The sequence below is a fragment of the Pteropus alecto genome, unplaced genomic scaffold (assembly GCF_000325575.1).
Source record: "Pteropus alecto unplaced genomic scaffold, ASM32557v1 scaffold3, whole genome shotgun sequence".
Classification (NCBI taxonomy): domain Eukaryota; kingdom Metazoa; phylum Chordata; class Mammalia; order Chiroptera; family Pteropodidae; genus Pteropus; species Pteropus alecto.
Window position 1 is genome coordinate 8,311,084 of NW_006442484.1, and position 25,912 is coordinate 8,336,995.

The 25,912-nt window shown below is 36.0% G+C and overlaps 1 protein-coding gene across 4 annotated transcripts; it reads right to left on the bottom strand.

Moving 5' to 3' along the window:
- Window positions 1-5,273: 5,273 nt before the first annotated feature.
- INSIG2 (insulin induced gene 2) lies at window positions 5,274-24,874 on the bottom strand. Of its 4 annotated transcripts, XM_025039545.1 has the most exons (7): window positions 24,797-24,815; window positions 20,302-20,383; window positions 17,625-18,040; window positions 11,404-11,528; window positions 8,361-8,527; window positions 8,085-8,184; window positions 7,065-7,843 (listed from the first exon to the last, which is right to left on the bottom strand). In XM_025039545.1, the coding sequence occupies exons 3-7, from the start codon at window positions 17,866-17,868 to the stop codon at window positions 7,787-7,789; spliced, it is 693 nt and encodes a 230-aa protein (XP_024895313.1). In that variant the 5' UTR covers window positions 17,869-18,040; window positions 20,302-20,383; window positions 24,797-24,815; the 3' UTR covers window positions 7,065-7,786. The 4 variants fall into 4 exon arrangements, with proteins under 4 accessions (XP_006921076.1, XP_024895314.1, XP_024895313.1 ...); XM_006921014.3 differs by lacking the exons at window positions 7,065-7,843; window positions 20,302-20,383 and adding an exon at window positions 5,274-7,026 and having other exon boundaries at window positions 24,797-24,851; XM_025039544.1 differs by lacking the exon at window positions 20,302-20,383 and having other exon boundaries at window positions 24,797-24,851.
- Between the last annotated feature and the right edge of the window lie 1,038 nt (window positions 24,875-25,912).

The window sequence follows — 25,912 nt, forward strand, 5'->3', positions numbered from 1 at the left end:
TTTTTTAAAATCAATTTTATCTATATTTTGGATAGAGTTGCTTCAGTATATACTGACCTGCTTTCTCTTGGACAAGCATATTGACACACACTAGGTCTCAGGCAGAGTACATTCCACAAAGATTTGTCTTTACACACATCTTTAAACTTCATCTTCCATTTGTCAGTCTGCAGGCTTCTCAAGCCTGTGTAGAAAACTGCACAGCAGCTGCATCCAGCTGATCCTACGATGATGGGGGAGCATTTGTCTTTCAGTAATGTCCTGCTGGAAAATCTCAAGCTTTTGTAAAAGCAGAAAGAATTGTTTCAAAACAGAACTGCCACTGTCATACTTTGGTTGAGCAGACATTCCCAGAAGATCTAGGAGTGACATGTGATGACTATAAAGGGAATAGAAATGAGTTTCATTCAATGGCAGAAATTCCCAGGGAATGCATTTTAGAAACTTTTCTTCTAAAACTAACAGATTCAGTCCTTGAGTTCTTTCTTTTGTCTACTCAATTGCCCATCACAATGAATCAGTCCACGATCACATTCTGTACAAGTTTCTTCAAAAAGTGTTTCTAGAAGAGTGACAAATCTTGCAAACGGAACAATCTCATGGAAACATAGTATCACTGGGCAAATTTATTGTTTTCAAAACAGAAAAAAAAAAGGATTATTTTTAAAAGGTAATACTTTCTCCTAAGTGCTCATTACTTTTAAAGCCCAACTTTGGGAAAACCATAGAACAATTAGCAGTTACAAATACCATCACAAATAGGACACAGTTGTACTAGCACACAATTTCAATTTGGTATCAAAATTGGCCCTTGTTAATGAAAATCCTCAGAGACCGCAACCAGAGAAATGGTGAAAGGGAAAAATTGTCCATATACGGCAATCAGTTTTTGACATGGGGCTCATCAATAGCCTAGTCTTTCCAGGCACATCATTATCTATCTGATCTGCCAAATCTGATACTTAACAACATTGTCTTCATAAGAGTTGACATACCCTGGAAAAGTCTGTCTTATAAATCACCAAGAAAGATGACAGGTTTTACCGATTGCATCAGTGATAAAAAGAAGGGAGGCTTAGAGGAACTAGCATACTTACACTTCCTGGCACAATGAACTCAATGAACTAAATGTATTTCGAGGGAGGAAAAAAGTCTCCATATCCCAATTTTTGTTAAGACCAAGTAAGAAAACCACTGACAAACTATTTTTCTCAGCTCCCAACTAAATTGAGTTTTTGAAATGTGAAGACAAATGACCAGGAAGATGGCATAATTTTGTGGTATAAAAATGTGGTGGGAAAGGCTGAATCAGGATAGCAGACTAGTCAAGCTATAGCTTCTCCCTCCTATCCCAAATCCATAAATATAACAAAAAAAAAAAAAAAAAAAGATTTTCAGAAAGAAAAAGCATTCACACCTATTCTGCCAAATAAGGAGAAATATCCTCCATGGTCTAGACACTAGAAGAAAACCTTAAAAGCAAGAAAACATTGAAAACATATAGGTGGGTAGAAACCACAGCCCAAAACACTCAAGGAGAAGGTTTGCTAAAAATGAAATCGGAGACATTCAAAGCTGAGATGGCTGATGCCTGGAGCAGGAAATGCCAAGGGGAAATGATCTGATGGGTTCAAGTAGGCTCCTGTGGAAGCAGCCATCTAGCCAACCCTCCACAAGCTTCTACTCGCCCACCTTGGACCAGGCAACACAGTATCTGCCTCCAGATGCAAGTGTGAGCACTAAGCCAAGAGAGGCATGGCAGTGTGCCCAAGGCAAAACAGGGAGCCCTCACATCCAGAGACAAGCTGGTCAGGTTCATCCTGCCCTTCCCTACAATGGCTCTTTAAAAGAGTTTAGAACTTTAGAAGAAGAATTAATATCTTCAGAAAATACAAGAATGACAACATACTTCCAAACCAAAAGAGAGAGAAAAGGATCTTGGAAATTAAAATTGTGATCACTGAAATTAAAAATTCAACTGAGCAGAATGCTGAATGGATACAGACGAAGAGCAACTAATTGAGCCAGAAGATCCAGTTAAGTAATTCTTCCAGAATGCAGTGCAGTAGTGAAAAGCTAAGGGATATAAAGAAAACGGAAACAAAAGGTCAAAGATCTCTTAAATAAAGAAATTCTAGAAGGAAAGAATAGAGAAGGTGAACAAAGGAATAATAAGAGCAAAGACAGAAAGAAAAAGAAAAAAGAAAAATGCCCAGAATTAAAGAGATAATGTATGACTGAACAGGATTAATAGAAAAAGACCCAGTCCTAAACATCCTGTGGTGAAATTTCAGAACACCTAGGACAATGAAAAAACAACTAAAAATAAATAAATATAAGCAAGTGAAAAGGGACTCTAATTAAAATCTCAATATAGGCAGACCTTGTGTTTTTGTGGTTTGCTTTATTATACTTTGCAGTTATTGTATTTTCATCAAAATCTTCACTAAAAGATTATGACTTGCTGAAGGCTGGTTAGCATTTTTTAGCAATAAAGTATTTTTTAATTAAGGCATGCACATTGTTTTAGTTAATGCTATTGCACACTAAGTAGACTACAGTATAGTGTAGTCTATAGTGTAACATAACTTTTATATGCACTAGGAAACCAAAATATTTGTATGACTCGCTTTGTTGTGATACTCACTTTATTGCAATAATTTCCAAGGTATGTCTCTATAAATCAAGGCATCTGGATACATATTTCACATAAATGGTCATGAGACTACAGATGCAGACCCTTTATTTCCACCTGACCTCTGAATAACCAGGAAACACTGATACTGATATTAATAGCTAATCATCTGTGCCTTGGATCTCTACTCCACTGTTGTTCATCTTCACTCACTTCAGAGAAATCTGTAAACACAGTTGTTTAGATCACACCCTGAACCTCAAGATCTGGAAATGTTCCACTGAATTCCTCTCTGACTACAAACTCCAAGTCTATCATCTTCCCCATTAAATATGGTTTTAACCTCCTTAAGACTTGCAGTCCTTTCATCTCACTTTATTCTTTCATGCTACTAGGTCAGCACTGCTGATTCTACTTCCTCTTTCAATTTGCTAGGATCCTGTGATAAATCTCTTGATCTTTCGTTAAGATCCTCCATTTATTTTTCATATAACCTTGTGCCATATCTACCAAGGAACCCCCAATGAGAATCAATCTCCATCACAACTGACCTAAACTCTTGGGCTACTTAGACATGGAATAATCATATCCATTAGCTCTACTGCAAATAGTTGATTTCTAACTTCACCTGGGTCCTTGATGGCCTCAAAACTGTCTGGCAATTCTTTCTTCATCTCTAGTCACTTCCTGTGTCTATTTTTCATAGATGTTCAAATTGCCACCACTCTTTCAAAGTTCTCTAGCTACCCCGAGCTTCCCTCACTCACAATAAATGACTTAGTATATAATTAGGCTTTTCTTAAATATATTTTTAAGCTATCAGTATACAATGAAATGTTATATATTAAGATAAAATAGGTTATAAAAAACATTTTTCAACATAAAACATCAGCTATCACCTCCTTTATCTCTAAGTTTAATTACTCCTTCCAACTGCACTTCATACCAGTTAGCCTCTGCCTGCAATTCTCTCCTGCCCTGGCTTCACTCACATCACTCTTCTGTTTTTGAACTTCATCTCCTTCACCAGTTTCTCTACCAGCGTGCTAGTCTGCCTCAGATCTCTTCTCTTTGCACCATAACATGCTCCCTAGGTAATCTCATCTATTCCCACAGCTTCATTTATTACTGGCATATGCTGATGACTCCATTCATATCCAGTAACCCTGACAAATACCCAACTCCTTACGCATCTTTACCAGATGTCCCCTACATATCTCAACCCCAACATATTAAACCAAACTCATTAACTTTATCCATTCATCTACTTTTCTGCATACTTCTTATGGCTTATATAGATACCATCTACCTACTTTCCCAAGAAAGAAAAATTAAGTCACCCTTGATACTTTTTCTTCCTTAGCCTTTACACTCAAGTCACCAAGTTCAGATGACTTAATCCAAAATTTAACTCTGTGTCCCTCACTCTTCATTTCCAAAGTCACTATGCATCTCATCTCTCTCACCTTTCACCCTATCTTACATGTATCTATACCAGTGATTGGTAACCTGGGCCACACATTAGACTCACTGGGGAAATTTTTGAAAATCTTAATGCTTAGGGTACACCCCACACTAATTATATCAGAGCTTCTGCAGGTGGCAACCAAGCATCAGCATATTTTTATAGGGTCCCATATGATTCTGATATGCAGCCAGATTTAAGAATCTTCTAGAATTGAAGACGTGAGCCCAGATTGAAAGTACATACCAAACATCAAACAATAAAAATAAAAACAAATCTACAACTAAACAACTCAAAATGAAACTGAATAGCCTTGAGTATAAAAAGAAAATCATATAAAAGTTTATGGAAAGAAAAGACAGATTATTTACAAAGGAAAAAAAATTACATTAATAGCAGACTTCTTTTTTGCAACATTAGATGGCAGAAGACAATGAGTTACAAATCTTCAAAGTGATAGGGAGAAAACTGTGAACCTAGAATTCTGCAGCCTAAACTGTTATTCAGGAATGAAACAGACTTTTTCAGACACACAAAGCTAAGACTCAACTGTTCAAAGACCATCACTGAAAGACTTACCTTACAAAAAACATACTTCATTATGCAGTTAAGTGAGTCAAGGAAATTAGAGAGGTATTTAATAATAATGACCAAGTCTGGATTCTACCAGAAAATATAAGATGTGTGAAATATATGCACCACTCAGAGGTTTCAATGACCTTAAAGATGGGGACATAGTTCAGTGCAAACAAATAAATTTTATAACAAAAGTATTAGCAGGGTTCTGGCTAAGTTAACTGTAATTGTTTTCTTGTGCTTTTCTAGAGTATAGTCTCAGTTTTCAACTCTTCATTCTATAACTTTAAATAATAAAGCACTGCCAATACAGGAAAATTAAAAGATGTTTACTACTTTCATTGAAAAAATAAAAAAGGATGTAATTATTTATATACTAGCAAAATGTCAAAAAAAATTATTTTGCCATAAATATCTTTGTTTTCTAGATGATCTGAAAGTAATTTAAGAATCCCAAAATAACATCACTCAATTCTTATAATACCAAACTTAATTTCTTTTCATGATTTCTTAGTAAATTCAACCATAACGTTAATTTTATTAAATTAATCCTCAGTACTATATTCTTATTTAACACAAGAAAAAAGACTCTTAAACAAGATGATAATTATATATTTAATTCATCTTGCTTTTAACAGCAATGCAAAGTAAACACATCATAGACCTTATAACTTATTAAAGTTATATAGTGCTTACAAAGTTGATTCTAAAAATATACCTTATTTGTTCTAAATGAATAACATTATCTGGAAGACAGAGTAATAAATTATAGTAGTATGTTTTCTACAACTGTAGTTAAGATTGTATACATATATCTAACGTGAAATCCTCTTAGGATTTTAACACTTTCAGTCTTAAAATGTAAAAGCACATTATAGTTTGGCACACAAGATCTCAGTCTGACAGCAAATCAAAATAAAAAATTTAAAATCAAAAATTTTAAAAATATCTAGTTGACATATTAAACATGGGCACACATGCACATCCATATACACGAATACATTCTCTCTCACTCAATTCAGCACACATGTACACACACAAACACACATTCAGAGTAAGCAGAAGATTTCACCCTTGTGTATCAGACAATTACCATCAATTTGAAAAATAAAAATTGGGGAAAAAAGTTAACTAAAAATATGTTCAAGCCATGTTTAAATGGTTCTGGTTGTTGGATGGAGATGCACAAAATTGTTAACAAGATCAATAACATACACAATATCCCATCTCACTATATTCCTAAACAGGCTTGAAATATTCACTAATGGGTATATGAACACTTAAGAAATTATGTGCCCATCCTTTCCACAGATGGTATTCCACTGACAGTCAGTCATACAACCAAGCCCAGCTGAAGTGGTTTGCAATATAGAACCCAAGAACAGAACCTAATAAAATTAGAAACTTCATTTTGATCTGTTTGGGGTTTTTCACGTGTTCCATGTGCAAAAGCTGCAGGATTCTATATTGCAAATGACAGTTAATATCACTTAACACTTTGTGGCACTGCAGAAGGTCATTTTGTATATCTAAAACATATTTATTCTAGTTAAATTCCCCAATGGTCCTTACTTTTAATTATATATACTCTTCCAGGTTTAGACTCAAAACAATTTAATGCTGATAACCTCTCCTGCTCATCCCATTTACCTCAAATAAAATCTGTCAAAACAGAAAATTACTCTTCTCTCTCCAATAACGTAGGTTTGAAAAACGTTTTATAAAAGTTTATTTTCACCATATATTAAAATATCCAAAGTTCTCTAGAACATTAAAATAGAAACTAACTACACATTAAGACACCGATAAGTCATACTGTTGTGATTAGAAAAATAAAAAGGCACGATAGTAAGCGAAAAAGAATATACCAGCTTTCCATTTGCTTTTTTTTTTTTTTTTTGGCTTTCCTCTTATTTTATTTCACTAAGCTTGTAAATTGTTCAAAGCATTCTTATGCTCTTCATGACAGTAACAGAATATTTTGGCACATCAACATTGTGATACAATATATGGTATGTTTAAAAAATTTTTAAATTTCATCTATTAATCAACATTTTTAATGTAGTGCATATATATTTTACAGTTATTTAAGTCAAATACATAAAGGTTTGTAACTGATTTACAGGTGAAGCAATCACAGATTGCAGTAATATATGTATGTGTATATGTGTATATATATATCTATATATACCAATCAAGGGGAAAACTGCATCCTGGCAATTTCATAGTCCATAGTTTCGTTGGTATAGCTACCATTTACATGCCCTTTTCATCTTGTTTTCTGTACAAAAAAATATTTTTGCCTTCTTCATTCCTGATGAGATTTTTCTGCGATAACTTTACATTCATACTGAAAAATTTAAAAGGTTAAAAGGTTAATAAATTAAGGTTTATTCTAAATAGTAAATTCTCTATAAACTAAAAATTTCTAAAAATTAAGGTTTCATTAATCTACACCCACTTTATTCCTCAAAGAATCTGAGAGTTACCCAACTATTAGAATTAAATGACAAATGTGATTGGAAAAAAGAAAATTCACATTCTACAAGTGAAAGTGGCAGAGTCAAAAGCAGGAGAAAGATAGGGTTATGCATTACAAACAAATGACAATAGTATATGATTCAGATCAGTTCTAGAATATGAAAGAAGCAAAGTAGGTTTCTTCTGAGTGCTCAATAAGGTAAATCAGCAAAAGAAAGGTCATGAACTTAATGATAAGACTGATAGAATGAATTCAGATATTTTTTCAAATCACTTTACAATTTAAAGGAAAAATCTATTAGAAAAGCTTCCAGTCAAAACAACATTTTAGAAGTACAGCTATAAAAATGTACACCCACAATTCAAAATAAAGGAAACCAATGCACTTAGAATAACTGGGTGGCTAGATTATCAAAAAGAGAGCAACATAAACCACTCAATTCTCCTGCTGGTTAAAATGGTAAAAATGACAATACTTATTCATGAAACTGCTGTGGCCTCTATATGTTACTCCCTGACCCTTGCTGTGTATGACTGGGATTATCAACAATGTCCTTTCTTAACTAAAATGATTAAACATCTTGATTTGCTGGAGACAGTACTAATTTATATCTATTGTAGCAACGTCATTATTCACAGAGCCTCTTTTCACTTTTAAAATTGTTCCCTTTTGATGGAGTAGAAACCTACAAATTAAAAAAGTTAGTTTTATTAAAAAAGAGAGGATAAATCATATCAATGTATCATAACGTATTTTAGCTTTTTCATCCAGTGTTTCCTTCAACTTTTAATACGTTTGTGATTAAATTCTTCCAAGTGAATTATTTCAATGGAATTGCAGGCAGCAATCAAAGAAAGACTGCCATTTGGAGAAAACTTATCTTACATCTCAATAACAGAAAAGTGATTAAATAAGCATCAGCTTACCACTGCCAGTTGTCGACCAATGTTTCCCATCGTTATGCCTCCAGCAAAAAATATACATGGTAACCAAGAACGGACATAGAGAAAATCTGGAGATGTATATCTAGAATAACAGAAATGTTTTTAACAACCCAGAGGAAGTACAATGAAACTTATTAAGATAATGACAACAGAAATCAGTTACTCTTCAGATTAAAGTGGCTAACCCAATTTTAAAACCTCAATTCTAAATTCAGTTATCATTTATTTTAGCAAACAAGCACCAAAAAGAATACTTACTGATAAACACCATTATAGACTAGCAGTTGAGTGACCAAAGTTGCCAAGAAAGCAATTCCTACTCCAAGGCCAAAACCAGTTCTAGATCTATCAAAAGTCCACCACAATCCAATGGATAGTGCAGCCAGTGTGAGAGACAACTGTATGTTGTTATCAAAATCCACTTTCTGAGATCAGTGTTAAAGAGTCATCTTAAAACTTGTAACCAAATAATATCACCTGTTCATTTTTCTAAAATAAGAGACATTATTGTTAAGAAGGGAATTAATTGCTTTATCCTAGAATGCACTCAGTCTTTTAATACAATGTATAAAATTAGATTAAAACTATCTCTGATATTTATTAAAGATACACAGAGGGCATAATATTTCATTAATAAAGCCTACTAACCTGTAATTCCTCAAATAAAAGAAACACTCTATATGCATTTCCAATTATAAGATCAGACCTATTTTTTTGAGAAATGCTTTCTTTGCTAACAATGTAACTGGAAGCCTCAGAACACAAATTTTGCTAAAAGAACATACTTTTGCAAAAAGGAAACCATTACTTCTCAAAAGGATTGAGAATTACTCGAGAATCACACAGGAACTTGAAAATAGAAGAGTTGACAGCTATTTAACAGGGTACCACATTCGTTACATGATTTACTGACAGACACATTTTATAATAATGCAGTTTAGAAACAAGAGTACCAAGGACACAGTATCCCTTTCTATTATGTCAACTGTTCTAGTTTTAATTTGTTGAGGATAAAGCCTTGAAGTGAACATTATCTTGCAACCTGCCAAGCTATTTTGGTGTTTGAGACATTCTGGTATAGGACAGTTTGCTCAAATGATATTTTATTTCCATCACCTACTTAAACATCTATTCACAAACGTACAGCCTTTTATACTCCAAAATCTCTGGATAAAATGAAGCTTTACAAATTCAATTTTCTCATTTCTTTGCTAGAGGATTACAGTAAAGGAATTAATTTCAAGTATCATTAAAAGGGCATTAGCTATGTCCCAAAGGCCACATCTTGGCTCTATATCCAGCTCCCCAAGGAAGACTATGTATCTTGCCAAACTAACTGGCCATGCTGCAACTACAGAGAAGAGAGTACAAGTTGAAAAATGCATATGAAACCATTTCCTACTTCCTTTAACACCCTGTTGTTTACCACCTTTCCCCTTCCCTTACCCTACCAGCTGGTATCCTGAATATCCACTGTGCTTGTTTCTCAGCTGTTATGGGCCATTCCCTCAAGGTCATTCCCTGCTGAAGCTTGATTTATCAAGAAACCTATAGTTTATGGGTATGATTCCTGAACAAGCTTTTCTTATTCTTTAGTAGGCATTATACCTAAAATGTCACAAAGGAAAGCTTGTGAGCTCTGGTTTCTCTATACAATAAACATTCTTGCAAAGAGTAGACTTTGACATTAACTGGGTTCTATCTTTGCTAACTAAATTAACTTCATTAAGAGTCAAAGCAAAATAAGGAGGATTCTAGGGTTAACAGGTAAAAAAACATCAATCTTAAAAATGGTCCCGTATGATTTTAGGAAGTCTAAGTAATCTAATATTAAGTCTATGTTATAAATTTGTAAACATTTTGGATGGCCAGTACAGCTAAGATTGCTATATTTAAGTATTTCATTGAGAGAGAAAGAAGAGAGTGACCAAAGCATAAAATATAAATTAGATATATAAAGGTTTTTAAATTCTTGAAAATTTCTCGATTTAAAAATAGCTGAAATGTCTGAGACAGAAAGGCCTAACCCACCAGACAGAATTTTAATACTTGTGGGGCTTCTGGGTAGGAGACTGGAGTCAGGATCTCCGGGGAATGGTGACAGCTCTGGCACAGCCTCACATTGTGAATGACTTAGCAAAGTACCTAATCTCTCTAGCTTTCATTCGTCTTATCTTTATAAAGAAAATGTGGAACTAGGTGATTTCTAAGTTTTCTTCTAGATATAATATCCTATGAGTCTATTTTTTTAAGCTCTCCTAACCACTAGATTTGTTAGTTATAAAATCCTAAATTTCAAAAATTTCCCTAAATTAAACATGTTGGGAAATTCTTTAATACAAAAAGAAATAGAAAAGCAAAATAATAACAGCTACTAAGGGATGTACAAATCCACAGATATCCAAGGGCCAGCACAACCAGGAACAGAAAGGCAGATGTGTTTTCAGCATCTAGGACTCTGCCTCTTTCCTTGGTTCCTCTCCCCATGCTTCTCCAAAACACCTCTGTAAAAGACACAGGAATCTACTTGCCACATGACCCACTCTCTCGCAAGCTAACTGCCAGCCCTGAATCCAGTGCAGAATTACAAGGGGAAACCTTCAGCCACACCTCCTGCTCTTCCCTGTAACAAAGACACCCACCACATCAATTCTAGAAAAGGGAAGAGTGAGCTAGCAGATCCTCTTCTCCCAAGGAAAGCTGGGGGCGGGGAGAAAAAAGTAGGGAAGATGATAGGATGAAAGCCTTATGAGGGCAAAACCTTTTGTAAATTAGATATTTCTATTTATGCCACCTTTAAGAACATTTATGTGGCTTGCTGGTATTGATTAAAACCAATAAAAACAGCAAGCCTTTTTTTAAAAAAAATTATAAGTTATTTATATTAAAAGCAAAAAAACAACCAGCCCCTGAAACCACCATATGTCCTTACTGGCAAACCTTAAATGAAGAAATAGAAGAAAGAAATCCTTTGAAAATTTACCTGTTTCAATGTTAGATTACCAAAATTATATGTAAGCAATTTAGTAACCTAATTTAAGAAACACATGTAAATTTTTTAAACATGCAAAGTTTCTAAGCTATATTGAAAAACAGAGATTTAAATAAAAGGCAAAATCCCATACTGAAGTAGCATCGCATAGCTGCTACTATGACGTTTCGACAATTGGACACTCATTCTGTTTATGACTAAGTGGGCATATCACAATTTGACAACAGTGAAGTTGCAAGGGGCTGGTTAACTTTTGGTTTGTGGGAAGCTGCTCTGTTAATATGCATTTCATTATGGCAAAAAGGATACAGCGCTGGCATGATTTATACCAACAAAGACGGCTACGCACCGCATTACACTGGACCATTCTCTTTTGAATTTATGTGGTTCTCCTAGATGCCTGTCAATGCAGGGGTATAATAACCCAATCACAGCTGTAAAAAAAAAAAGAGAGAGAGAGAAAGAAAAAATAAGTCATCTCCAATGCTATACTGGCTAAACTTAAGCTAAGAGTCACTAGAATCACCATAAGCATTTGAAAGATTATTTTAAGAAGCTCTTCGTCTCCTGGATCTAGCACCTTGATCTGACCCTTCCACCCTGGCCCTCTAATGAGACTCTGGGTCATATTGTCAAAGCAGGGAAACTTACACAGAAATCTACATGTAAGACTCATCCTGTACATAGAAAAAATGGAGCAAACATGGTCTATAAAAATTATACATTTTTGGTAAAAATTTAAATTCACTGTTAAAAGATCATTTTAGTATATTTCTTACTTTTGGAAAGAACATTTTGACTGCTAACTGTATAATTAATTATGAATAATTGTATGCAAAATGTCCATGGTTGAGACTCAAAATATTTTCACCCAATTTTTAACTTAGATACTTGTCAAACCTCAACTTTTTATTCATTTAGTTGAAAAGGATTTTAAATGTTAAGTTAGACATAAAAAAGAAAAAGACCAATGAACTCAAACTTCCTGTAACAAGTTATAAGGAAAATATACTTCCACCGATTAACAGGAAATAGCTAGGCAGCTTTGATTTACCAATCTTCCTAAAAACAGAATTGTTATGTTGCCATCGGTAATAAAGACACGATGTCACATCAGTTGAAAAGTATGTTTAAAAGGTCCAATGCTACTACCTATGATGTATCATGAAACTATTGTACCAAAATCTAAGTGCCTCAGAAGCCACTGCTTGGCCTCAAAATGGCTATATATACCTCACAAACGATGTGTTAAATCTCTGAGGGAAAACAGAAATCAATTAATATCAAAAAAATCACAGGCTAACAGACCAATAGAGCAGCAGGGAAAAGAGGCTGCATGACCGCCCTTCCATAGGGAGGTGAGATGTTACAATGATGTGGCATTATCTAATCCACAAAACACCTGCAAGTGCTCCTTTGAGTTAGGCTTTTGCTGAAAATAGATAGTTCACAGACCATCCAGAGATTAACAAACTTCAGTAATACAAAGCTCCAAAAACTACTAGTAAATTTAAGTTTCATATTACAGCAGATTCTCGAATGACATCATTTCGTTCACCATCATTGCTTCATTCACCGTCATTTCATTATGTTGTAGGACCTTAACTCTTGTTTAGATCAATTAGTCTATGGTAAAACTGGTTTTGTTATATATGGTTTTGCTTAATGTTGCAGAACCTATCTAGGACTTTTAAGAGAGGACTTATTGTATATTCCTATTTAAAAGGCTATGCTCTAAAATCTTGTGAGATTAACTGACAGCACTTCCAAATTTCTACAAAATTAAAGTGGCAACCAGCATGTCTAAGAGATGAAATATATCTAAATGAATATTACTGCCTTCTTTTTCCTTAAGGGGTCTTGAAACTAACAGCTCATATGTCATTCTTCACTCGCTCTTGCTCTCTCTTCCCTTTGCCTGTTGCTGAGTAAAATCAACTAAGATTAGGCATTCCAAGTCAATTTTCCTCAGCAGCTGATGACATAGGTAAAAAATTATCACACAGAGAGTACTGACGTGTGTGTGCAAAGATATAAATAAGTAAAATTGACTATATTTTTATGCATGTGATGTCAGACTAGCAAGTGAGAGACACCTGAGGAGAGAAAGCAAAAACACAAAAGGAATTTAAACTGCCATGCTGCCAACCATGGGATTTGCCAATAAAAATCAAATCCATTGAGTATGCATGGCTCTCGGCTGCTCACTGAGAGAAAGAATTCGAGGAAGCTTGTCACTTCCCATTAAATGTCTTCTTTCTTCCCTTTACATGAAGGCATGGCAGAGTCTGATAGCAATATCTATAGCACAGTGAGGCTCCGCTGTTTAAGAGCTCAGCAGAGGTATGTCTAGGCTTCTTTTATTCTTTCTGTTAAAATCATGTCTGTGTAAAATTATATGCAAACACAGTCCTGGTTAATAGACGGTTCTCAAAATCACATATATTGGGATAAGGCATGCCTCAATTTATTGCACTTTGCAGATATTGTGTTGTTTTTTGTTTGTTTGTTTGTTTGTTTTACAAGTTGAAGGTAAGACCCTCCACCAGCAAAAAGATTACGACTCACTGAAGGCTCTGATGATGATTAACATTTTTTAGCAATATTTTTTAATTAAAGTATGTACATTGCTTTTTTAGACATAATGCTACTGCACACTTAATAGATTACAGTATAGTGTAAACATAATTTTTATATGAACTACGAAACCAAAAAATTCATGTGACTCACTTTATTGCAATATTTGTTTTATTGTGGTGGTCTGGAATCAAACCTGCAATATCTCCAAGGTATGCCTGTATATTTAAGTTATTTCCCAGCGACTAGTTACAGCCTATCAAGACTAAAAACAGAAAAGTTTGTAAAAACATCCAAGTTGTGTTACTGTGTTAGGTAGGGGTAGTACTGACAGGGCCTAGTGGGGGCCAGTCTGCTCCTGGCATGTGCTGAGGAAAGATAGGGGGCTAGGGTGTCAGGAAAGCTTCACAGAAGAGGTGATCCTTGAGGCAGGAGCATTCAGCAAGTGAGTGATGTGGAAAGGGTTTTCTAATCAAAGCAAAGCATTTGAGAAAAAGCATGGGGAACAGAAAACACCTGGTACTACCAGGAAATTGTAAGCATTAGGTAGAAAGGGAGCTCAGGGTCCAGAAAGACTCTGAAGATAAAAATAGGCAAGGGTCACATCATCGAGACTTTACCCTGCAGATACTGGGTAACCAGGAAAATAATGACAACACACTTGCACCAGATAGAGAGGCAATTGCTCTTACAGCAGTGAGTATGGAATACGTGACGGGAGGGGAGACTGGAGGGTGATACAAAATTACAGGCAGAAAAAGAGTAGACTAAAAATTCCAAGCAGAGTGGTTGAGGGCCTGGACAAAGAAAGAGACAGAGGAAAGATGTAAAACTTGGAAACCGGACATGGGAGGTGAGAGAAGTGAGAGAGAGAGGCAGGAGTCTTGCAGGGCTCTCCAGAAATTGGGTAAATGACTGCATGGCTAAAAAGATTTTTTTTTTCCTTTTAAAATTAGACATTAGTTTTATAGATATGAACACAATCTGGTAACTTGTGATTTTTTAACTTCTCCAGTTATTTTACCCAAACAATGATAGTTGTCTTTTTTTTTTTCTCCTATTTATTCTTAAGATTCCTTTGTGGCCCTCAATAATGTTCAAGAAGTTTCTAACTCCAATTAATGCACTGCACATAAGTTAACTTGAAATACCAATCATTATTATACTAAAAATAGAGAACTAAGAAAAGGAAAATGAGATCCAAAGCAATGTACCAGAATTCTCTACTAGCTGTCCCTCCAGAGGCACCAATAGCACATTTCCCAGTACTGTGTGTTACAGAGAAAGGTAGCAAATAATCAGGGCCCTTCTGTTTACATGCAGAAAGTGGTGATTGTGGAGACCCTCCAGAAGGAAGCTGCTCAGTCTATACATAGTAATTGAACAGGAAAATCAAAGGACAGTTACCAGATTTTCTGACTTAAGATTGTGAGAACCTAGAGAGCTTTGAAAACGCATACCAACACAATATAGTCAAAAAGATATGCATGTTACATAAACATACAAACTCATACACACTTTCTGACATCATTTACATTTTTTTCCTTGATATTTTCCCTAAAACTAAAGCGGGGGGCGGTGAGTGGAGGGAGCAATTATGCAATAATCCATTTTCTTCTTTGGTAGCTTCCACAAATCTAATATCTTCATTCTCATCTACTAAACGCCACGACTTACTCAACAAAATCAGAGGCAGAAATAACTGGAATCTAGATTTCCCAATGCTTTTCTATTTTCTTTTGCCCAGATGCCTCACAGAATACACTGCTTTCAGAAGAAAGTTAAGCAAGAAATGTAAATGCAAACCCCCAATAAAAAAGTGTGAGGTTAAGTTTGTAAGTGTGAGAAATCCAGTAGCTAGGAAAAGGAAGGAAAGTAGGATCAAAGTGACTAACTACAGTATTAACATTTAGAATTGTCCTTCCCAAGTGTGAGTGTGGCAAAAGTGCCCACATCACAGAGACAGACACAGCACATTCCTCCCCATAATGGAGGTACAACGAAGTGAAGGAAGTGTGAGTAGCTCCCGCTTTCCCCTTCCCCAGCATATGACATTTGACCTAGCCAAACCATGCACTGGCTCTAGAACCCTGGGTTCACCGATATCCTCTCATCATCTCAGCTTCCTCAATCCCCCAAAATAAGCACAATGTCAAACATCTCACTTTCAAAGTTGCCGTACAGATTCTTGGGGTTAAAGGATGTGCCTTAGCATATTAGTCGACACTTAGTAAGTAATAGTTTCCCTCCTCTGACCTTCCTTTTATCTATTCTTAAGACATGTTCTTCTAAGTCTATAAAAGCTTCCATTGGTAGCCAGGGAACAGCTATACCATAGTAGAAAATAAACAAAGAACTAAAAAAGTAGGAAAACTTTATTTCTCTCTTTTCTGAGTTTAAACAAAAGAAAGGAAAATACATGAGGACCAGTAGATACAACTGAGAATGATGAAACATAATTTATGCTATTTTCTGTCTGCTTTGCCTCTTAGAGAATGGTAATAACCCTGCATAAACTAAGAATTATTGCCTTTACAACTACCCTTTTGATGTGAATATTGTAACAGTGAGACATCAATATGTAAACCATACTGAAATCTTACCATGACAATGTCCTCTCAACAATGCAATGGGATTCTGTAATTGTCTAGTAGGTTTCACAAGGTCCTTCTAAAACATCTCACATCTACCTCCTTACCCTTGGACCTCCAAGCTCTAGAATGAAAATCAAGATGGATCTACAATATGTTGCAATGTATTCACGTATAGTAAGTATGAGACACCAGACATTCCAAAAAAGCAATTTTCTCCCTTAATCAGAATTCTGTTCTACCACACAATTATGGCTTCCTTCTATTACTTTATTATATAAACTATTATTAATCTATTGGTTTTGGTCATTAGAAAAAGCTAAAGACCTGATCCCGTCTGATCTCAGAAGGTAAGCAGGGTCGGGCTTAGTTAGTACTTGGATAGGAGACCACTTAGGAAGACCAGGTGCTATAGGCATAAAAAATAAAAAATATAAATAAATAAATAAAAAATAAGGGATTGTAAACTGACAAGGTCCTTGAAATATGTGAGGTCAACCAAGGGTTGCCTCACCTAAAAAAAAAAAAAAAGAAAAAGAAAAGCTAAAGAGCTATCCATTTTTGAAAGGTTAGCATCAATAAGACATTCTGAAATGCTCCACTTTACCCACTACACAGTGTCCACCAAAAAAAGATCTAAAGTACCTAATTGGATAATAATGATTTTAAGCAAAGAGAATCTACCTTATTGATCTCTTTAAGTATTTATTATTCTTGAGGTACATCTGAAAACAAGATGCCAAGGAAAGTAGCATATATAAAAATCTAAAAAATAACATGAGGCTTTAAACTTGAATAAAACTGTTCCAACTTTCAAGTTGTTATCAACTTCAAAAACAAGACCATAACACACATATCAAACCCTTAAAACCAAACAGTGGTGATCAAAATAACTAAAAATATAAGACTTACATGAGATGGGCTTAAGGACAAAATTAAGAAGTTAAAAGCTGAATCCCTAAGAGAATCAGGTTTACATTTTTAAAGGTCATAGGTCGGATAGAAATCAGACACAAAAGAGTACACACTCTATGATTCCATTTATATTACATTCTTGGCAAAATAAACTAGTGATAGAAAGATCAGTGGAAGCCTGCGGCTGGGGGTGTGGGGCGTGGACTGCAGGAGGGCACAAGAGAATCTGTGGGTGATGGGAATGTTCTATAGCTGAATCGTAGTGTGGGTACATGACTGGATGCATTTGTCTAAACTCATCGAATTGTTCATTTAAAACAGGTATGTTTGTTGTATTTAAATTATACCTACATAAAGTTGATTTTTTAAAAAAGTATTGCTCAGACAACATCCATACTCATTTACCCTATTTTCTCTCTAAGCATTACAGAAACAACCCACACATACCTGAAGCTGTGCCACAACACGGCGGTACCCACCATGCTGAAGAAAAGATGCTTGCAATCACATCAGGTGGAAAGAGAGTCACATTTCTCTGAATCTGAAGTAAATTTAACACTAATGCAAGAAATACTCCAATAAAAAATAGTACTATTCCTCGAATCATTAAATTCACACTCCGGCTAGTCACAGATGAGATATAGGGGCCACACTTTTTGGGCCCAGGTGACTCTGTCTCTCCTTCTGCCATGGTTTCATAAGTTCAGTAAGCCAGCAAAAAAAAAAAGAAAAAGAAAAAGAAAAAGAAAAAGAAAAAGAAAAAAAATGGCTTCCCAGCTGAAAAGCCAACTGTCTATGAATCAAAGCAGATTGGTGTTTCAATAGTACAGCATCTTGTCCTAAAATAAGACCTACCAGAAATCCTGCAAGAGATAAGAAAAAAGAAATCAATGTGGGTCTAATGATTATATAATTTTCCTGATTTCAATACTAATTATTTTAAAAGGACAAATAATAAAATGACAAGCTTATATATTTATTTAAATTAGTATTTACTAAATAAGAAAAGGTTTAAAAAACATTTTATATGCATCATGTAATAACAAATAAAGTGCTACACTTACATTTACTAGGGCAGAATAAGTAACCTAAGAGACTTAAAGGTTAGAATAATACTAAGAACATTTTGTTCCACCTCAGAGAAAAGCAGAGCAGGTTATCTGAGACACTCCCACTACAATCTGGAAGATCAAAGTCCAAATTTCTGCTTCTATCTAAATCTTTATACTTTACAGAAAATAAATAAATTTATATTTTACAGAAAATTAACACATTTTGACTGATAATGTTCAATTGTTCACAATAAAATGTGACTTGCTCATGAGGACAACCTCCAGAGAGGAACAAAATGATGTGTTTTAATGTTTAATGCTTATATATTTGAATTTCTGAACAAAAGTGTCTTACTAAAAGCAGGCCATCACCCACTCACCTACACATACACTAAGCTCAGAAACTAGATCTGACCTGCTTTCTCCAGGCCCACAGCTGTGTCCCACCCCTACCTTGACCAATCTGCCCATGTTGCAGTCATGGAAGCTTTTGTGAGAAAGCTGGAGTAGCAAGCAGAAGAAAGGAAGCTAAGAGTATGAAGAAAAACCTAACGGCTATATTCTAAGAAGTTTTATCTGCATAGATCCTGACTCCTAAAACCCAAAATTTTGCTAGAAAAATCACTGTAGGTATATATGTTCACTACTCTAACCAAATTGATCTTTCATTTTGTGTGTTTAAGACAGCATCTAAGGCTTTCTATGAGGTGTTCTAAACACCTGACATATGGTAACTCATATAACTCTCCCAATAACCCTAAAAGGTAAGAGCAATTATTATCTCCATTTTACAGGTGAGGCAAAAAAAGCAAAGAAAGGTTAAGTCACTTAACCAAGTTTACACCCCTAGTAGGAGGCCGAGCTAGGATTCAAATCTATCCATCTGGCTCCAAAGCCTTCATTCTAACCATGATGTTCAGCCTCGCAAACTGTCACATATTTTTCTATGTGTTTTCTATAAATACTATCATTTTTTAAATGGGACAGACTATTTTTGTAACTTTTATCCCATCCAACAATAATATATCTTGGACATCATCACAAGTCAGCACATAAATGTTTCCTTCGATTCTCAAAACAGCGTATTTAAAAGTTTAGTATGACACTTCTAACAGCTACCTTATAATGATATATATAGTTTGCTTTATAGATTATAAACTTTTATATAGGTCTTATTCACTAGTCTCCACCGTGCCTACATATCCAGAAAGGTGCCTGCCTAGCCCATAGTGGGAGCTCTACATATTCTCATTCGTTTAATGAAATTGGTTTAACTCAATGAAATTGGTTCAACTCAAACTACGCTGGGTTAAGCAGACCTTTGAGAAGGTAAACCTAGCGCTTAACCATCATTTAAAATATATTTCCTCTGAGTTTCTAAGTTTCGAACTACCTTACAAATGAATTTTGGAACAAAATCCACGTGTAAATAGAGGAGAGTGCTGACTTTAGATAAATAATCAGTATGAAAATAAGAATATTTCTAAGTACTAGTAACTTTCACAGCCTATCAGTTTCATGTGATAAATATAGAGGACAGGCTTTTTTCGTGAGCGTCTGCCACACTGAAAGCTCTGTAACCAACACTCAAGGGGAGGAATTCTTTCCTCAAGCTAGTCCTCACCAGCCTACTTAGTCTACAGCATAATTAAGCTCTACAGCTTAGAAGACTGGAGAAAATAGCACATATTACAGCTGATTCATTGGAAAACAGACTCTAAATACCAACTGAAAATGTCCAGAAAACATCTCCTCCTGATCTGGTCTTGCAGACTATTCCATTTTGTGGTATCCAGCATGTCACTGGTCACTTAGTGAGGTGTTCAGTACCTACAGCATTCTTCATCATCATGATCATGACTACTGATATAGCACCGACGTATGCAGGAGGGCCTATTCCATGCCAGACATATAGTAACTCTAATCTTCAAAATAATCCTAAAGGTAGGTATGATCATCCTCATTTTATAAATGAAGATATTAAGTCAAAAAGACTTAGCAACTTGCTTATGGTCACATGAAATGCACTATTAGAACCTGAATTTTAATTTACATATGACTGATTCTCCTACCTCTAAACCTGAGTCCCAGCCAGTCCAGCCCAACTCCTAAGATCTCTTTTGGCACATGAGTCTATAGAAGAGGATCTGATTACTGAAAAGATGAGTAGACATTAGAAAACAATCTCATCTATAATATATTCTCAAGGTATTAATGCCAGTGTTAAGTAGGCAACTTTATAATAGTACAAAGACCATGAGAATAAATGTACAAACTACTTGAAATTTTCTTTAAACGTACTAGATCAAGGAATAAAAGATGTTTTGAAGAAAAAAAATCACATGGCCAACTTATGGACTGCATTAGACCAACACTTGACTCTTCACTTCCCAAACTTCCTTTGGACATAGCAAATCCCCACTTCTGCTGTTAAAAGATACTAAAAGACAAAGAGTATGCAGTTGACCCTTGAACAACGCAGGGATTAGAGGTGCCAATGCCTGTGCAGTCAAAAAATCTGTGCATAACTTCTGACGCCCCAAAACTTAACTGAAGTCGGCCTTGGTATCTGCAAGAGATAAGTTCCAGCATTCTCCACACCCACAGATACCAAAATATGCAGATCCTCAAGTCCCTTATATAAAATGGCATACATCAATGCATATAGTCACCCCCTCCCCATCTGTGGATTCCCAACCACGGACTGAAGATACTGTTCTCAACTCAAAGTTGGTTGAAACTGTGGATGTGAAACCCATAGTACTGAGGGCCAACTGTATTTATTGAAAAAAATACATGTATAAGTGGACCCGAGCAGTCCAATTCCATGTTATTCAAGTGTCAACTATATACATTTTAAGGAACCCAAATTGCACTAGTAAATCGTTTGTTTGTGATTTTTTTTTTCCAAAAGAGAATGGCAAAGGACATTTTATTACAATACTTTCAAAAGAGCAAAATAACTTTGGTTTTAAAAGTGTTTTCAGTTGTAGTGGCCCCATCTCACAATCACTCACCAGTGTTTATTGTTGAGGCACTGGCATTTTGGGCAGGACAATTCCTTGTTGCATAGAACTGACCTAACTACTGCAAAAGATTTAGCAACCCTGGCTCCTGCCCCTTAAATGCCAGTGCATGCCCCCTCCTCAATCTGAAATAGCTAAAAATGTCCCTACATATTTCCAAATACCCCCAGAGAGGCAATACCCTTCACTGAGAGCCACTGATTGCTAGAGGCTTCCCGCGTTCTTTTTCAAGTCTGTTAGAGACACTCTAAACTGTTTATTTATGTTTTCTACCACAGCTGTTTATTCAAACTTTCCTGGTAGTGCTTGTTTATAGTTTCCTACTTCACCCCAAAAGTTTTCTTTAAAAAAAAATATAACATTGTTTGATGTTTATTTAAATGAGTTTTTAAGCTAATTTTTTAAAAGTCCAAAAATCTAATTTTGTAACTACATAATAAGACAATAGTATATAATTACTGTAGACAAAAACAAAAGTTAAAATACTTTAGAATTACAGTATCCTAAAATTTAAGAAATGGAAGAGAACTGAGAGATCATCTATTCCAAAGGGTATGGGAGCCTGATACAAAACAAGAACAAAAAAGTTGTGCATATGTGCATTTTTCTGGAAAGAGAGTTCCACAATTTATATAAAGTATTCAAAATGTCCATGATCCAAAAGAAGCTAAGAATCTGGGGATCTAAAAATTCTCTCGTTTTACTGACAAAGCAAATGAGACCCAAAGTGGTCAAGTGGAGTGACAAGATCAATCCTGTTCTATTGGATCTTGCTACCACAAACATGTAAAGTGAACTCCTGGACATGGCCAGACTCGTGAAAGGGATAAGAAATTCCAGAAGACCATTCACTTCCTACTGTGGAACAATTAAGTTCTTAAAAAAAGCATGTTGTTTACAATATTAGTCACACACCAGGGTGTGGGTTATTTTAAAGTGAAAGCTCCTGGGATAAGTATCCCCTAATTTGTTTTAAAGTCTGGGTTTCTGATTATGTATTGATATTATTTTCTTAAAACAACTGTACCTATACCTTTAAATAGTACTCTTACAAAATGATAAATTCGATTTTCCAAAATTAAAAAATAATCTACATTTGAAAAATTTAGATTATTCAAGAAGTAATTTACTGATCAGAGAAGTCTCTAGCATAAAGATACCCTTTAGAGGACAATATCTCAATAGATCCTCAACAATAATGTTGTTAAGTAGGCAGGCATTTTTAATCCCCATTTTACAAAATAAAATAGGTTAAGTAACCTTCTGAGATCATAAAACTGTTAGGAGGTAGCACCAGGACTAGCACAACAAGTACTCTGACTCCAGGTCCAGACTATGGTTCATTTCACTATATTGTCTCCAGCTACAAACACCATACCAAAACAATTTAAAGACCACATAAGAAACAGTTTTTAAAGCCATGTCAATAAACTACTCTTAATACCAAAATAATGCTTTTTTCCCCAATGGCTGACAAAGAAAAAACTTCCACAGGACATGAAACATTCTACCTTGAGCCCTGACCCTCAATTTCTACAACATACATTACTGAACCAAAAGAAAAACAGTTCAAATAGTTTAGATAAAAAACAAATCATCAAAACTGGAAAAAACATTATTCCAGATATATGAATATGATTACCTGTTAATGGATTAATATTACTTTTAGATGAATAAAAGAGGGTTAGAAGTAATTTTAGACTCTGTGAATGAAAATCGAAGTTGATATTTTCCACTGAGACAATTTTAGGCAACAGGCAATTGAAAACAAATAACGCAGACAAAATCTGTAGTATCTTAAGAACCACTTGTATTTTAAAAATTGCAACAACACCTAAAGCTAAACAAGATCACTCATCTTCCAATTACTAGTAGTCAAAGAAGTATGTCTGCTCCCTCAGATTACCCTGTCTCTCCAGGTGCTTAGGTCACATAGGCTACTAAATAATAAAATTAAATTAGTACCTCACATCTTTTTTATCATGCTCTATTAGAATGGCATTCTCAAAATAGAATAAGCATTAACATTAGGAAACACATACTTAAACCAATGAAAAAGTTGAACTCTCCTTAAATATAAGCATACACATGTGACTCACAGGCTATGGGCACTAAAAATTTCCAGGGAGAAAAGCATGTTTGCCTTGAAGACACTGAAACTCATCTTTCCCCTGGACATTAAAACCCAAACACGCAAACCAGTAAGCAAGCAGCATTCACTTTTAAATGTCAAATCTCAGTCCCTAAAAAGGTTACTCCATCCTTTGGGAATAATTTTGTGATAACAATGAAAACAAACTGTTTTAAAATTACTGAATTGCATTTTATCTTTTCCTTTTCAGCCCACCATATGTAAAAGTAATAGTTGGCAGTTTAAAAAGAATCAACCTCTTTCCCAAATGTACACAATTCACAGCTTGGTCACTTTATATCGGATGTGTACAGAGAACTCTAACAAAACACACTACTCAACATAATGTCCACAGAAAGAATGGAGAAAATAGAAAGAATACATGGCTGATTTTCTTTTTCTGTGGGACCCCTATTAATGGAAGCATCCCTTTCATTCATTTTCACAAAGTGGTGCTATCAAGGCCAAATCCAAAAGTTGGAAAACACAATCTAGCCACTGCTTGGCTGCCTTTATTCTTTCTGCACTCAGGACTGGAGTGTGTCTTCCCCTGCAATCTTCAGCTCCAATGCAATACTGATCAGGGCCAGTTTCAGTGACCCAGCTGTCAAGTCTATCCATTCCTTCTTAAAGCATTTCTTCATCAATCCTACAAAACAGTAAGCTCTCCATAGTATATTTTCCTAGACTATTTAACACCATACTTCAATAACTTTTTCCAACACTAAATGGGCATGGATCTTCTTTTAGCACCTTTCCCCGGTACTCCATCATCTACATTGCTTTCTTTTCCCAGATTACTAATCTCCAATGACTAACTCTAAAATCCCCGTAAGTCATCAACCGACTTCTAGGTCTTGACATAGTTGTCTTTGGCAAACCACACACCTACTCCAAAGGTTTCCAATTCCAATCCAAAATGCCTAATTCCACTCCTCAATCCAACAGCAACATATTTTCGGTGGATTCTAAACTTATTGCAATATCTACTTTTTTGGATCCATCCCCCTCCCAAATCAGAGTTTCCCAGGCTACAAGCCTCTCAAATCCTGACAGTACTATGCTTGACAGCTCGCCGACCTCCATCCCCATCAGATCTCCAGGGTCATTCTTCCCGCCGTCCTTCAGCTTTCTTTCCCTTCGGACACCATTTCACCGTCCGATGAGCCTCAACCTCTCCTACGACCTCTCCCCGACCCTGCTGTCCCCTTCCGGACCTCGCCGACCCTACTCCAGGTAAGCGGAGCCGCTCGCCCTTCAGGCCCCATCTGTGGTCCTGGCTCCTCACACTTGCCAGCAGGGTTCCTAGGCAGCAAAACACCAGCAGTTCTTTCTAACGGCCACCCCCTTCCTCAGGCCGCTTCCCTCAGCACCAAGTCACTGGCGATTCGCCGGGGTACCCCAACTCACCCCCGCCTCCGCCATCTTCTGGGACCGGCCCCGCCCCCTCCGCCTTTTCCTTTTCCCCTCCCACAACTCCGTCCGAGCTCCACTGCGCCTGTGCGAATGACGCAGACGCGCTCCGACGATCGGGGCAGTGGAGCTTCCGGTTCCAACCGGCACTAGTTGGTAGGCCCGCCAGCCGGGGAAAAGGGACTTCCGGTCTGCCTGAAATTAGCCACTGGGTATAGGCGTGGACCGTCTGGGTAGTGGGAGGATTCCGCATCAGCTGTTGTTTGCTGACCAGGCAAGTGTGGGATGTGACAAGTGCCCAGACCCTGTGGGCGGTGTGAGAGAATCGCGCATTGACACACGCACACTCTGGGAGGCGCGGCCCACACCGTGTCCCTCTCTTCCTAGCCGAACGGATAGCTCTGGAGCGCAGGCTGCCGTGTTCTCCCGCTAAGGATGCTGATTCTGTATCTTCGTGCTTTTTCGGGGCTTTACTCATGACCCTTTTTCCTTCCCTACTAAGTCATAACTTCTTTGGGGAGAAAAGCACACTTGTTATCTCTCTCATCTCCATCCCACAGCACTTTATGCGATTTTCATTGGTAACCGTTCAACTTCAACCAGGTAACATGGTTTTCGTAGGAAGAGCTTTAGAGGTTTACAGCAAAGTAGAGAAAATATAGAAACTTAATAACCTCTTATTTGTCAGAATTAGTACTCTTATATGGATGTGGTCAGATTACAGTGATATTGAGGAAAGTTTTAGGTGAAATTTGAGCAAGGAGTAATTGCTTATGAGCTTTGCAAAGGAGTGTCAGTTGGTGAAATGCCTGTTTTTATTTTGTACTGGTAAACAATAAGGTGGATTTTTATGTTTCTGACTTTTTTATCGGTACATTTATTATGAAAATTGAAGAGGAAATTAAACTGCAACAAAGTGCATCTAGAATTTGTATGACCTTCCTTGTTTTCTCTAATGTTTCCTATAGCTCTTAAATTTCTCTACAGTAAAAAAAAAACAAAAACAAACAAACAAAACTGAGCCGATTATACTGAATAGATGAGGATTTTTTAAAAAGGAGAGTGGGGGAGGTTAGGGTGGACTCACCTAAGAAATACACAACTACTTTATAA

What these genes read in the sequence shown, in the direction of transcription:
- INSIG2 (XM_025039544.1), bottom strand. Translation starts at nt 17,868, where the DNA reads ATGGCAGAAGGAGAGACAGAGTCACCTGGGCCCAAAAAGTGTGGCCCC. An exon ending in GTGTTGTGGCACAGCTTCAG is followed by an intron (nt 11,529 to 17,624) that starts GTATGTGTGGGT and finishes TTTTTTTTACAG; the next exon opens with CTGTGATTGGGTTATTATAC. An exon ending in TTGGTCGACAACTGGCAGTG is followed by an intron (nt 7,844 to 8,084) that starts GTAAGCTGATGC and finishes TTTAATTTGTAG; the next exon opens with GTTTCTACTCCATCAAAAGG.